The sequence below is a fragment of the Ranitomeya imitator genome, chromosome 7 (assembly GCF_032444005.1).
Source record: "Ranitomeya imitator isolate aRanImi1 chromosome 7, aRanImi1.pri, whole genome shotgun sequence".
Classification (NCBI taxonomy): domain Eukaryota; kingdom Metazoa; phylum Chordata; class Amphibia; order Anura; family Dendrobatidae; genus Ranitomeya; species Ranitomeya imitator.
This window is the reverse complement of record NC_091288.1, coordinates 212,917,613-212,931,827: the sequence shown is the minus strand read 5'-3', so window position 1 is coordinate 212,931,827 and position 14,215 is coordinate 212,917,613. Positions and strand designations below refer to the sequence as shown.

The following is a 14,215-nucleotide window of genomic DNA, read 5'->3' as shown; positions in this document are numbered from 1 at the left end:
TACTGAGCCTCTGCTGCCGTATGTGACCCTATTACTGCACCTGATACCCCAATACTGAGCCGCTGCTGCCGTATGTGTTCTTATTACTGCACCTGATACCCCAATACTGAGCCGCTGCTGCCGTATGTGTTCTTATTACTGCACCTGATACCCCAATACTGAGCCGCTGCTGCCGTATGTGTCCCTATTACTGCCCCTGATACCCCAATACTGAGCCTCTGCTGCCGTATGTGTCCCTATTACTGCCCCTGATACCCCAATACTGAGCCTCTGCTGCCATGTGTCCCTATTACTGCACCTGTTACCCCAATACTGAGCCTCTGCTGCCGTATGTGACCCTATTACTGCACCTGATACCCCAATACTGAGCCGCTGCTGCCGTATGTGTTCTTATTACTGCACCTGATACCCCAATACTGAGCCGCTGCTGCCGTATGTGTTCTTATTACTGCACCTGATACCCCAATACTGAGCCGCTGCTGCCGTATGTGTCCCTATTACTGCCCCTGATACCCCAATACTGAGCCGCTGCTGCCGTATGTGTCCCTATTACTGCCCCTGATACCCCAATACTGAGTCGCTGCTGCCGTATGTGTCCCTATTACTGCACCTACTTTGTAGAGCTGTGTGGTAAAATAAACCTTTAGAATATAGTAATGCTGGGTGCAAGTGCCCTAGAAAACAGTGCCCACATTTTGTCCCCTAGAAAGTCATATTGCCCTGTGTGCCCATTTGACAGTCACAGTTATCTGAGTTCCCCTATAACAATAAGTGCCCAGTTTACATTTAATAATGTCTCGAGTCTCCCCCCAAACAGCTCCAGTATAAACGGTATTTTATCGCCCCCACATCGTACAAAGACCCCACATTATCTCCCACACGGTATGATGACCCCCTAAATGTCCTTTATATAGTATAATGCACTCCCCATAGGCCTCCATACAGTATAATACGCTCCCCATAGGTCTCTATATAGTATAATGCACTACCCATAAGCCTCTATATCGTATAATGCACTCACCACATGCCTGTATATAGTACTGTGCACTCACCATAGGCCTCTATATAGTATAGTGCACTACCCATAGGCCTCCATATAGTATAATGCACTCCCCATAGGCCTCTATACAGTATAATGCACTCCCCATATAGTTTAATGCACTCCCCATAGGTCTTCACACTGTGTAATCTGCTCCCCATAAAAAAAATACAATACTCACCTTTCCTTGTTCCCCACTGCTCCAGTCTATGCAGCGAGCAATCTGAAGCGCTGCTCATCTCAGCACAGCGGCGCCATATAGTGACGTCATCATCACACCATCATATACATCCCACCCCAGAGCAGACCCCTATATTACTTCTGTCACTACCTGAATGAGCCCCCAGGGTTGGGGAATGGACGCCCACACGACGGCCCACTAGCTCTCTGGAATGTTTACATTATTTCCCCAATGGTGGATTTCGTATTTTGGGGGAATCACTTCTGGCTGATGATCGTCTTCATGGCGACATTGAGACTCGGTGGTCTCGGCTCCTTCCTCGCCTCCCTGCAGGTCGTGTCGCCGATTCTCCCCCCTCTGTGCCATAATGGGCCCATTACGTCCTCCACAAGGGATCATTGTAACCTACTACTCCTCCCATCATTACCTCCCTGTAGCAGAGGCCATACTGGGTGTCCACCATCAGATCCAGAGAAATATAAACTAAAATAAAAAAAAACGGAGAATTGTAATAAGTGGCTCAGAATCACAGCAACATCAATGAGAAAATTCCTTTCATCCAGATTATTTTTTTTTATTTCAGAGAATTCCTACAAACCTATAATCTAGAATATCTGATAATCCGCCTTCGATCTGGTTCCATTGGTGCCGGATTACAGGATTTTTTTAGCAAATTTACATTCTTTCTGTAACTTTTTTTTTCTTTAGAAATTTATTTTGACCCAAAATATACTCGTGTACAAGAAAGGATGCAGCCCCCCCTCCCCTCCCGCTGACATTATTATTTTTCAAACCCATAAAGGGTTAAATCCAAAGCGGTATTGATGATGTTTAGGTGGTCATCATTTAAAGGGGTCATCTTGAATTTTGAAAAACATGGCTACTTGCTTTTGTAATCAGCGCCACAGCTTTTTTTTTGAGGCATTGCAGCTCAGCGACATTCATATTAACAGAACTGGGCTGTAATACCATGCATGACCTGTGGACATGGATGGCGCTGTTTTCAGAAGAAAGGAGCTAAGATTTCCTGGACATCCCCGGGATGGTTATGTGTATGGATGCGTTGTCGTGATACCACGACTTGTGTTCTTTCTCTATAGTCTTTTTGTATCATCTGGAGCCTGTGGGCCCTCAATAGAGGGGCCCCGATTAGGACAGCAACCTCCTCACTGTCGGGTGCGGGAGCGTTAATTGGTTTTCTATGGGATGTTAGACTTCAGAAGGTTCGATGAGAGATTTGGCTCTTCTACATCTGCATATACACAAGTTCTTGGAGGAGGACATCCATGATCCTAGAGAAGGTCCATCTGTAGGTTGGGAGTCTAGGCTTGGACAGTGAAGAACACCATCCTGAAGGAGTACACGGTGTCCACGACGTACGCCAGGAAGTTAATGCAGGTCAGGATCGTGATGCCAATCCCATTGTCGTAGAGACACCCATAGCCACTGCACATGTTCCTGTTTGGAAAGAGCCTGAAAAAATACAAGGGCCATACAACCACCACGGTGATGTACATCAACACAGCCAAAATGTTGAAGCCAATGAGAACTCTTTCAATATTTATGGGCAACTTCGCCAAGAGGCGGGCAATGGTTAGGAGGATGATGAGTGTAGTGATGATGAAGCAGATGGAGTACACCGCCACGGACCACTGGAGTCCGGCAAGCGGGAAACTTCCAGGAAGAAGTGAGAAGATGATGCAGGCCACGTAGGACTCAAAGACCTTCAAGAGTCCTGGCACGGTGGACAGAAACCCACTTATCTCCCCAGGTTTTGCTCGAGTAAGGCCCACCTCGATTGCATAAGCAAAGAAGCACAAGATAGACATGGCAGTGGCGGATCCAAGATACGCACAGACTTTTCCAGGGCAACCAACATGTACATAGATGGACGGATACATGATGGAGGTGGTGAAGAGCATCAAGGTGGCCAACATAGAGAAAGCTGACGTGAAGTCCTCCCAAGATATAGGGATGGCACTGTAGAATCCGGTCAACTCCAGAACAACGATGAGGATGGTCACAATGAAGGCCAAAATCCAGGTGAACATACACCAGGCGCCATATTGGGATTGGTATGCAGTTACACTGGCCACCAAACTGAAGGCCGTACAGGATAAGAAAATCTGGAAGAAGCGGACGATGACCAGGGGAGTTATTAGATTGCGGAAATTCATCTTGGGATAGAGTGGAATAGGCAGTGGAGAAGATTGAGATTGTAGGGTTTGAAGATGGAGGAGTAGGAGGTTCTAGGGACAGTCCGTGGAGATGGAGGATGTGGTTGTAAGGTTTATCCCTGGAGATGAAGGATGTGGTTTTAGTGACTATCCCTGAAGATGGAAGACGTGGCTGCAGGGGCAATCTCTGGAAATGAAGGATGTAGTTGTATGAATTATCCGTGGAGATGGAGGATGGAGATGTAGATGGAGGAGGTCTTTTTGGTGGTTTTGTGGTATTCCACCTTACTGCAGAAGCTCTACCATCCACTGGTGATATTTGAAAGGTTTATCCTTGGAGATGGAGGATGTGGTTTTAGCGACTATCCCTGAAGATGGAGGACGTGGTTTTAGGGACAATCTCTGGAGATGGAAGATGTAGTTGTGTAAATTATCCGTGGAGATGGAGGATGTAGTTGTAGGGTTTATCCTTGTAGATGGAGGATGTGGTTGTAGGGATTATCCCTGTAGATGGAGGATGTGGTTGTAGGGTTTATCCTTGAAGATGGAGGATGTGGTTGTAGGGTTTATCCTTGTAGATGGAGGATGTGGTTGTAGGGTTTATCCTTGTAGATGGAGGATGTGGTTGTAGGTTTTATCCTTGAAGATGGAGGATGTGGTTGTAGGGTTTATCCTTGTAGATGGAGGATGTGGTTGTAGGGTTTATCCTTGTAGATGGAGGATGTGGTTGTAGGGTTTATCCTTGTAGATGGAGGTTGTGGTTGTAGGGATTATCCTTGTAGATGGAGATGTGCTTGTCGGGTTTATCCTTGTAGATGGAGGATGTGGTTGTAGGGTTTATCCTTGTAGATGGAGGATGTGGTTGTAGGGATTATCCTTGTAGATGGAGATGTGCTTGTCGGGTTTATCCTTGTAGATGGAGGATGTGGTTGTAGGTTTTATCCTTGAAGATGGAGGATGTGGTTGTAGGGTTTATCCTTGTAGATGGAGGATGTGGTTGTAGGGTTTATCCTTGTAGATGGAGGATGTGGTTGTAGGGTTTATCCTTGTAGATGGAGGATGTGGTTGTAGGGTTTATCCTTGTAGATGGAGGATGTGGTAGTAGGGTTTATCCTTGTAGATGGAGGATATGGTTGTAGGGTTTATCCTTGTAGATGGAGGATGGGGTTGTAGAGATTATCCTTGAAGATGGAGGATGTGGCTGTAGAGATTATCCTTGTAGATGGAGGATGTGGTTGTAGGGTTTATACTTGAAGATGGAGGATGTGGTTGTAGGGTTTATCCTTGAAGATGGAGGATGTGGTTGTAGGGTTTATCCTTGAAGATGGAGGATGTGGTTGTAGGGTTTATCCTTGAAGATGGAGGATGTGGTTGTAGGGTTTATCCTTGAAGATGGAGGATGTGGCTGTAGGGTTTATCTTTGTAGATGGAGGATGTGATTGAAGGGTTTATCCTTGTAGATGGAGGATGTGGTTGTAGGGTTTATCCTTGAAGATGGAGGATGTGGTTGTAGGGTTTATCCTTGAAGATGGAGGATGTGGCTGTAGGGTTTATCCTTGTAGATGGAGGATGTGGTTGTAGGGTTTATCCTTGTAGATGGAGGATGTGGCTGTAGAGATTATCCTTGTAGATGGAGGATGTGGTTGTAGGGTTTATACTTGAAGATGGAGGATGTGGTTGTAGGGTTTATCCTTGAAGATGGAGGATGTGGTTGTAGGGTTTATCCTTGAAGATGGAGGATGTGGTTGTAGGGTTTATCTTGTAGATGGAGGATGTGGTTGTAGGGTTTATCCTTGAAGATGGAGGATGTGGTTGTCGGGTTTATCCTTGTAGATGGAGGATGTGGTTGTAGGGACAATGTCTGGAGATGGAGGAGGTCTTCGGTTTCGTGGTAGTCCACCCTACTACAGAAGCTCTACCATCCACTGGTGATACCTGAAACTTTGGAAAAAGCATAAACACCGTCATGTATCTGTTATACTAAACCAACGCTTACTTCCTCCCCATGAACCCATCCTTTACTCCCACAACAGGGGAAGGGGGGGGTATATTTGCGTTTTAACATCCACCCTTACTAATAGGACAATGATATTTTTTGCATTGTGAGAGACGTTTTGTTCTTTCCGTCCATTGTGCATTTACTAATTCACCCCCGAGACACTACAGCAGAGACACCAGCAGGGGGCAGAAGTGAGCTCTACGTGGCGCCTTCTTGGCTCACATTACCTGGCTGCTCTCACATTCACCTTTGAGATCGGACTGGACACATTTGCATGTTTTGATTCCTCCAACCCATTGTGGGTACTGATAGCGAAGTTTCGCTTCTGCTCTCTGCCCGGCTTATTATTTAAATAGGCAAAAGTCCATTTACTGCTCCAAAACCAATTGATGTCGCAAAACCCGTAATTTAACCCCTTCTCTTTTTTATTTTTTTATTTTATTTTTTTTTTGCATTTTTGGCACTTTTTGCAAAAAGCGGATGGAGCATAAAAAGGAGAAGTGGAGCACTGTGCAAAAATTTTAGGCAGGTGTGGAAAAATACTTCAAAGTACGACAGATTTCAGAAATAGAAGGGTTAATAGTTTAATTTACAAAATTCAAAGTGAATAAACAATAGAGAAATCTAAGTCCCATGGATATTTGGTGAGCGCCCGTCGTCTCTACTAGGTTCACTTCTACAAAGTCGGGGATTTGGTAGGATTATAGTCGGGTGTATGATGAGGATGATAATATGATAATCATCATTTGCATATGTAGGAAGAGACACGGTCGTTAACGGAAACAGAAACAGGAGGCTGAAAACTGGGTGAGGGACAGACAAACTCTACCACAAAGGTGAGGTTGTGGAAGACAGTGTAATATGACAGGTCGTACCCCATGGCGAGACCGAGCCCAGCAACAAGACACAGGGTAGTTATACTGCATCAGCCAGGTGTCTCCCAGGCAAAGATTCTGCCGCAGACTGGAGACCCATCACGTGTTGTGAAGAAGCACCAAGAAATGGGGAATGTTGAGGAGCGTAGAGGCAGGGTCGGCAAAGGGAACGTAGTGCAGCAGATGGAGGAAGATGTCCAGCAGCGGCATCAGCTCAGAACCGGCGGCTCCAACTGATGGGACCAGCTCCACCCATCTACCCATCTACAAAAGGCCCAGACAAGGTCAAAGTAACTCAACTATTCAGGAAAATATAGGAGGCAAAGAGCGCTCACCGGATACTGGGGATGGAGGAGAGGGGCGGTCACCAGATACTGGTGATGGAGGAGAGGGGCAGTCACCAGATACTGGTGATGGAGGAGAGGGGCGGTCACCGGATACTGATGATGGAGGAGAGGGGCGGTCACCAGATACTGATGATGGAGGTGACGGGCGGTCACCGGATACTGGTGATGGAGGGGACGGGCGGTCACCGGATACTGGTGATGGAGGAGAGGGGCGGTCACCAAATACTGATGATGGAGGTGGCGGGTGGTCACCAAATACTGATGATGGAGGAGAGGGGCGGTCACCGGATACTGGTGATGGAGGGGACGGGCGTTCACCGGATACTGGTGATGGAGGAGAGGGGCAGTCACCGGATACTGATGATGGAGGAGAGGGGCGGTCACCAGATACTGATGATGGAGGAGACGGGCGGTCACCAGATACTGATGATGGAGGTGACGGGCGGTCACCGGATACTGATGATGGAGGAGAGGGGCGGTCACCAGATACTGGTGAAGGAGGAGAGGGGCGGTCACCAGATACTGATGATGGAGGTGATGAGCGGTCACCGGATACTGATGATGGAGGAGAGGGGCAGTCACCAGATACTGATGATGGAGGAGACGGGCAGTCACCAGATACTGATGATGGAGGAGACGGGCGGTCACCAGATACTGATGATGGAGGTGATGAGCGGTCACCGGATACTGATGATGGAGGTGACGGGCGGTCACCAGATACTGATGATGGAGGTGATGAGCGGTCACCGGATACTGATGATGGAGGTGACGGGCGGTCACCAGATACTGATGATGGAGGTGACGGGCGGTCACCAGATACTGATGATGGAGGGGACGGGCGGTCACCAGATATTGATGATGGAGGTGACTGGTGACCACCAGATACTGATGATGGAGGGGACGGGCGTTCACCAGATACTGATGATGGAGGTGACTGGTGACCACCAGATACTGATGATGGAGGTGACGGGCGTTCACCAGATACTGATGATGGAGGTGAAGAGCTGTCACCAGATACTGATGATGGAGGTGATGGGCGGTCACCAGATACTGATGATGGAGGAGACGGGCGGTGACCAGATACTGATGATGGAGGTGAAGAGCTGTCACCAGATACTGATGATGGAGGTGACGGTCGGTGACCAGATACTGATGATGGAGGCGATGGGCGGTCACCAGATACTGATGATGGAGGGGACGTGCGTTCACCAGATACTGATGATGGAGGGGACGGGCGTTCACCAGATACTGATGATGGAGGTGAAGAGCTGTCACCAGATACTGATGATGGAGGTGATGGGCGGTCACCAGATACTGATGATGGAGGAGACGGGCGGTGACCAGGTACTGATGATGGAGGTGAAGAGCTGTCACCAGATACTGATGATGGAGGTGACGGTCGGTGACCAGATACTGATGATGGAGGTGAAGAGCTGTCACCGGATACTGATGATGGAGGCGACAGGTGTTCACCAGATACTGATGATGGAGGTGACGGGTGGTCACCAGATACTGATGATGGAGGCGACGGGTGACCACCAGATGCTGATGATGGAGGGGACGGGCGGTCACCAGATACTGATGATGGAGGAGACGGGCGCTCACCAGATACTGATGATGGAGGAGACGGGCGGTGACCAGATACTGATGATGGAGGAGACGGGCGGTGACCAGATACTGATGATGGAGGTGAAGAGCTGTCACCAGATACTGATGATGGAGGTGACGGTCGGTGACCAGATACTGATGATGGAGGCGATGGGCGGTCACCAGATACTGATGATGGAGGGGACGTGCGTTCACCAGATACTGATGATGGAGGTGACTGGTGACCACCAGATACTGATGATGGAGGGGACGGGCGTTCACCAGATACTGATGATGGAGGTGAAGAGCTGTCACCAGATACTGATGATGGAGGTGATGGGCGGTCACCAGATACTGATGATGGAGGAGACGGGCGGTGACCAGGTACTGATGATGGAGGTGAAGAGCTGTCACCAGATACTGATGATGGAGGTGACGGTCGGTGACCAGATACTGATGATGGAGGTGAAGAGCTGTCACCGGATACTGATGATGGAGGCGACAGGTGTTCACCAGATACTGATGATGGAGGTGACGGGTGGTCACCAGATACTGATGATGGAGGCGACGGGTGACCACCAGATGCTGATGATGGAGGGGACGGGCGGTCACCAGATACTGATGATGGAGGAGACGGGCGCTCACCAGATACTGATGATGGAGGAGACGGGCGGTGACCAGATACTGATGATGGAGGAGACGGGCGGTGACCAGATACTGATGATGGAGGTGAAGAGCTGTCACCGGATACTGATGATGGAGGCGACAGGTGTTCACCAGATACTGATGATGGAGGAGACGGGCGGTGACCAGATACTGATGATGAAGGTGACGGGCGGTCACCAGATACTGATGATGGAGGTGACGGGTGACCACCAGATACTGATGATGGAGGTGACTGGTGACCACCAGATACTGATGATGGAGGAGACGGGCGGTGACCAGATACTGATGATGGAGGTGACGGGTGACCACCAGATACTGATGATGGAGGTGACTGGTGACCACCAGATACTGATGATGGAGGGGACGGGCGGTCACCAGATACTGATGATGGAGGTGACTGGTGACCACCAGATACTGATGATGGAGGGGACGGGCGTTCACCAGATACTGATGATGGAGGTGAAGAGCTGTCACCAGATACTGATGATGGAGGTGATGGGCGGTCACCAGATACTGATGATGGAGGAGACGGGCGGTGACCAGATACTGATGATGGAGGTGAAGAGCTGTCACCAGATACTGATGATGGAGGTGACGGTCGGTCACCAGATACTGATGATGGAGGTGAAGAGCTGTCACCGGATACTGATGATGGAGGCGACAGGTGTTCACCAGATACTGATGATGGAGGCGACGGGTGACCACCAGATGCTGATGATGGAGGGGACGGGCGGTCACCAGATACTGATGATGGAGGAGACGGGCGCTCACCAGATACTGATGATGGAGGAGACGGGCGGTGACCAGATACTGATGATGGAGGAAACGGGCGGTGACCAGATACTGATGATGGAGGAGACGGGCGGTGACCAGATACTGATGATGGAGGTGAAAAGCTGTCACCGGATACTGATGATGGAGGCGACAGGTGTTCACCAGATACTGATGATGGAGGAGACGGGCGGTGACCAGATACTGATGATGAAGGTGACGGGCGGTCACCAGATACTGATGATGGAGGTGACGGGTGACCACCAGATACTGATGATGGAGGGGACGGGCGGTCACCAGATACTGATGATGGAGGAGACGGGCGCTCACCAGATACTGATGATGGAGGTGACGGGCGGTCACCAGATACTGATGATGGAGGTGACGGGCGGTCACCAGATACTGATGATGGAGGTGACAAGTGGTCACCAGATACTGATGATGGAGGCGACGGGCGGTCACCGGATACTGATGATGGAGGTGACGGGCAGTCACCGGATACTGATGATGGAGGTGACGGGCGCTCACCAGATACTGATGATGGAGGAGACGGGCAGTCACCAGATACTGATGATGGAGATGACGGGTGGTCACCAGATACTGATGATGGAGGTGACGGGCAGTCACCAGATACTGATGATGGAGGAGACGGGCAGTCACCAGATACTGATGATGGAGGTGACGGGCAGTCACCAGATACTGATGATGGAGATGACGGGCGGTCACCAGATACTGATGATGGAGGTGACGGGCGGTCACCAGATACTGATGATGGAGGTGACGGGCGGTCACCAGATACTGATGATGGAGGCGATGGGCGGTCACCAGATACTGATGATGGAGGTGAAGAGCTGTCACCAGATACTGATGATGGAGGTGAAGAGCTGTCACCAGATACTGATGATGGAGGTGAAGAGCTGTCACCAGATACTGATGATGGAGGTGACGGGCAGTCACCAGATACTGATGATGGAGGTGACGGGCGCTCACCAGATACTGATGATGGAGGAGACGGGCAGTCACCAGATACTGATGATGGAGGTGACAAGTGGTCACCAGATACTGATGATGGAGGTGACGGGCGCTCACCAGATACTGATGATGGAGGTGACGGGCGGTCACCAGATACTGATGATGGAGGTGACAAGTGGTCACCAGATACTGATGATGGAGGCGACGGGCGGTCACCGGATACTGATGATGGAGGTGACGGGCAGTCACCGGATACTGATGATGGAGGTGACGGGCGCTCACCAGATACTGATGATGGAGGAGACGGGCAGTCACCAGATACTGATGATGGAGATGACGGGTGGTCACCAGATACTGATGATGGAGGTGACGGGCAGTCACCAGATACTGATGATGGAGGAGACGGGCAGTCACCAGATACTGATGATGGAGGTGACGGGCAGTCACCAGATACTGATGATGGAGATGACGGGCGGTCACCAGATACTGATGATGGAGGTGACGGGCGGTCACCAGATACTGATGATGGAGGTGACGGGCGGTCACCAGATACTGATGATGGAGGCGATGGGCGGTCACCAGATACTGATGATGGAGGTGAAGAGCTGTCACCAGATACTGATGATGGAGGTGAAGAGCTGTCACCAGATACTGATGATGGAGGTGAAGAGCTGTCACCAGATACTGATGATGGAGGTGACGGGCAGTCACCAGATACTGATGATGGAGGTGACGGGCGGTCACCAGATACTGATGATGGAGGTGACGGGCAGTCACCAGATACTGATGATGGAGGTGACGGGCGGTCACCAGATACTGATGATGGAGGTGACGGGCAGTCACCAGATACTGATGATGGAGGTGACGGGCGGTCACCAGATACTGATGATGGAGGTGGCGGGTGGTCACCAGATACTGATGATGGAGGTGACGGGCGGTCACCAGATACTGATGATGGAGGTGAAGAGCTGTCACCAGATACTGATGATGGAGGAGACGGGCGGTCACCAGATACTGATGATGGAGGTGACGGGCGGTCACCAGATACTGATGATGGAGGTGACGGGCGGTCACCAGATACTGATGATGGAGGTGAAGAGCTGTCACCAGATACTGATGATGGAGGAGACGGGCGGTCACCAGATACTGATGATGGAGGTGACGGGCGGTCACCAGATACTGATGATGGAGGTGACGGGCGGTCACCAGATACTGATGATGGAGGTGACGGGCGGTCACCAGATACTGATGATGGAGGTGAAGAGCTGTCACCAGATACTGATGATGGAGGAGACGGGCGGTCACCAGATACTGATGATGAAGGTGACGGGCGGTCACCAGATACTGATGATGGAGGTGACGGGCGGTCACCAGATACTGATGATGGAGGTGACAGGTGTTCACCAGATACTGATGATGGAGGTGACGGGCGTTCACCAGATACTGATGATGGAGGTGACGGGCGGTCACCAGATACTGATGATGGAGGTGACGGGCGGTCACCGGATACTGATGGGATTTATATTTCTCTTTTATTCCTTCAGTTTGCGGTTCAGTGATCACATGCGGAATCACCTGTGTTCAATAGCCGGCAGCGGACATGTGCTGCAGATTACTGACAGTGGAAACATACCCTTAGCCCTCATATTTCTGGAAGCTTTTTTCTCGGCAGCACTTTTTACCCACCTGTCAATGACTTTTGCACGGACCCCTCTAGACCCCGCACCTCATATATCATATATGTCATATAGTAAAGACTGCGGGTGGCCACAACGGGACATGTTCTGTGCGACCTGGGAAAGCCAAATGTTAAAAAAAATAAATAAATAATGGATCCCCTTTAAAGGGGTTGTCCAGGATTAGAAGAACTTTGCGCTGAATGAGACAGCGCCACATGTGTCGTCAGGTTGTGTCTGGTATTGCGGCTCAGCTGCTGTTCCGTTGACAACCTGTAGACAGTGGCGGCGCTGGTTTTGGAAGAACGTAGTCACATTCTTCCAGTCCTGGACGAGCCCTTTGGGACTGACGTGGCCCCTACCTGTCGGTCACGAAGGCGGCACTCAGCGGGTCGCCATGCCGGGAGCTTCCCGTGGTTACGTGCGGCAGGTGAGTCCGGGCACCGGATCGTAGAAGCGTCTAGGAACCGCGTGACGTTACTGCAGACATTTTACAGCAGGATATTGTGAGCGGAGACTGGGAGGAGGCGAAGAGGCTGCACCGCCCGACAGGTGAGCGCCAGCATCACACCCGCCCCGCCCCACCGCGCCCCGCCCCACCGCGCCGCGACATTCCTCCGCCACATACTGCCACTCCTGCTACTACGGCATCTAATGGGCGCAGCTCTCAGACGAGAGGATTAGATACACGGCTCAGCAGTCAGTATCACACAGGAGAGGATTAGATACACGGCTCAGCAGTCAGTATCACGCAGGAGAGGATTAGATACACGGCTCAGCAGTCAGTATCACACAGGAGAGGATTAGATACACGGCTCAGCCGTCAGTATCACACAGGGGAGGATTAGATACAAGGCTCAGCAGTCAGTATCACACAGGAGAGGATTAGATACACGGCTCAGCAGTCAGTATCACACAGGATAAGATTAGATACACGGCTCAGCAGTCAGTATCACACAGGGGAGGATTAGATACACGGCTCAGCAGTCAGAATCACACAGGAGAGGATTAGATACACGGCTCAGCAGGCAGTATCATACAAGAGAGGATTAGATACACGGCTCAGCAGTCAGTATCACACAGGAGAGGATTAGATACACGGCTCAGCAGACAGTATCACACAAGAGAAGATTAGATACACGGCTCAGCAGACAGTATCACACAGGATAGGATTAGATACACGGCTCAGCAGTCAGTATCACACAGGATAGGATTAGATACACGGCTCAGCAGTCAGTATCACACAGGAGAGGATTAGATACACGGCTCAGCAGACAGTATCACACAGGATAGGATTAGATACACGGATCAGCAGTCAGTATCACACAGGATAGGATTAGATACACGGCTCAGCAGTCAGTATCACACAGGAGAGGATTAGATACACGGCTCAGCAGTCAGTATCACACAGGAGAGGATTAGATACACGTCTCAGCAGACAGTATCACACAGGATAGGATTAGATACACGGCTCAGCAGGCAGTATCATACAAGAGAGGATTAGATACACGGCTCAGCAGTCAGTATCACACAGGAGAGGATTAGATACACGGCTCAGCAGACAGTATCACACAAGAGAGGATTAGATACACGGCTCAGCAGACAGTATCACACAGGATAGGATTAGATACACGGCTCAGCAGTCAGTATCACACAGGATAGGATTAGATACACGGCTCAGCAGTCAGTATCACACAGGAGAGGATTAGATACACGGCTCAGCAGACAGTATCACACAGGATAGGATTAGATACACGGATCAGCAGTCAGTATCACACAGGATAGGATTAGATACACGGCTCAGCAGTCAGTATCACACAGGAGAGGATTAGATACACGGCTCAGCAGTCAGTATCACACAGGAGAGGATTAGATACACGGCTCAGCAGTCAGTATCACACAGGAGAGGATTAGATACACGGCTC

General features: G+C 50.2%; 1 protein-coding gene across 2 annotated transcripts; it reads right to left on the bottom strand.

The window, feature by feature from the left end:
- Positions 1-1,687: 1,687 nt before the first annotated feature.
- On the bottom strand, positions 1,688-12,832 carry LOC138645433 (myeloid-associated differentiation marker-like). Of its 2 annotated transcripts, XR_011314740.1 has the most exons (3): positions 12,653-12,832; positions 1,819-5,338; positions 1,688-1,703 (listed from the first exon to the last, which is right to left on the bottom strand). XR_011314740.1 is itself a non-coding variant. In XM_069734759.1 (2 exons), the coding sequence occupies exon 2, from the start codon at positions 3,395-3,397 to the stop codon at positions 2,543-2,545; it is 855 nt and encodes a 284-aa protein (XP_069590860.1). In that variant the 5' UTR covers positions 3,398-5,338; positions 12,653-12,832; the 3' UTR covers positions 1,774-2,542. The 2 variants fall into 2 exon arrangements, 1 of the variants encoding a protein (XP_069590860.1); XM_069734759.1 differs by lacking the exon at positions 1,688-1,703 and having other exon boundaries at positions 1,774-5,338.
- Positions 12,833-14,215: the final 1,383 nt, after the last annotated feature.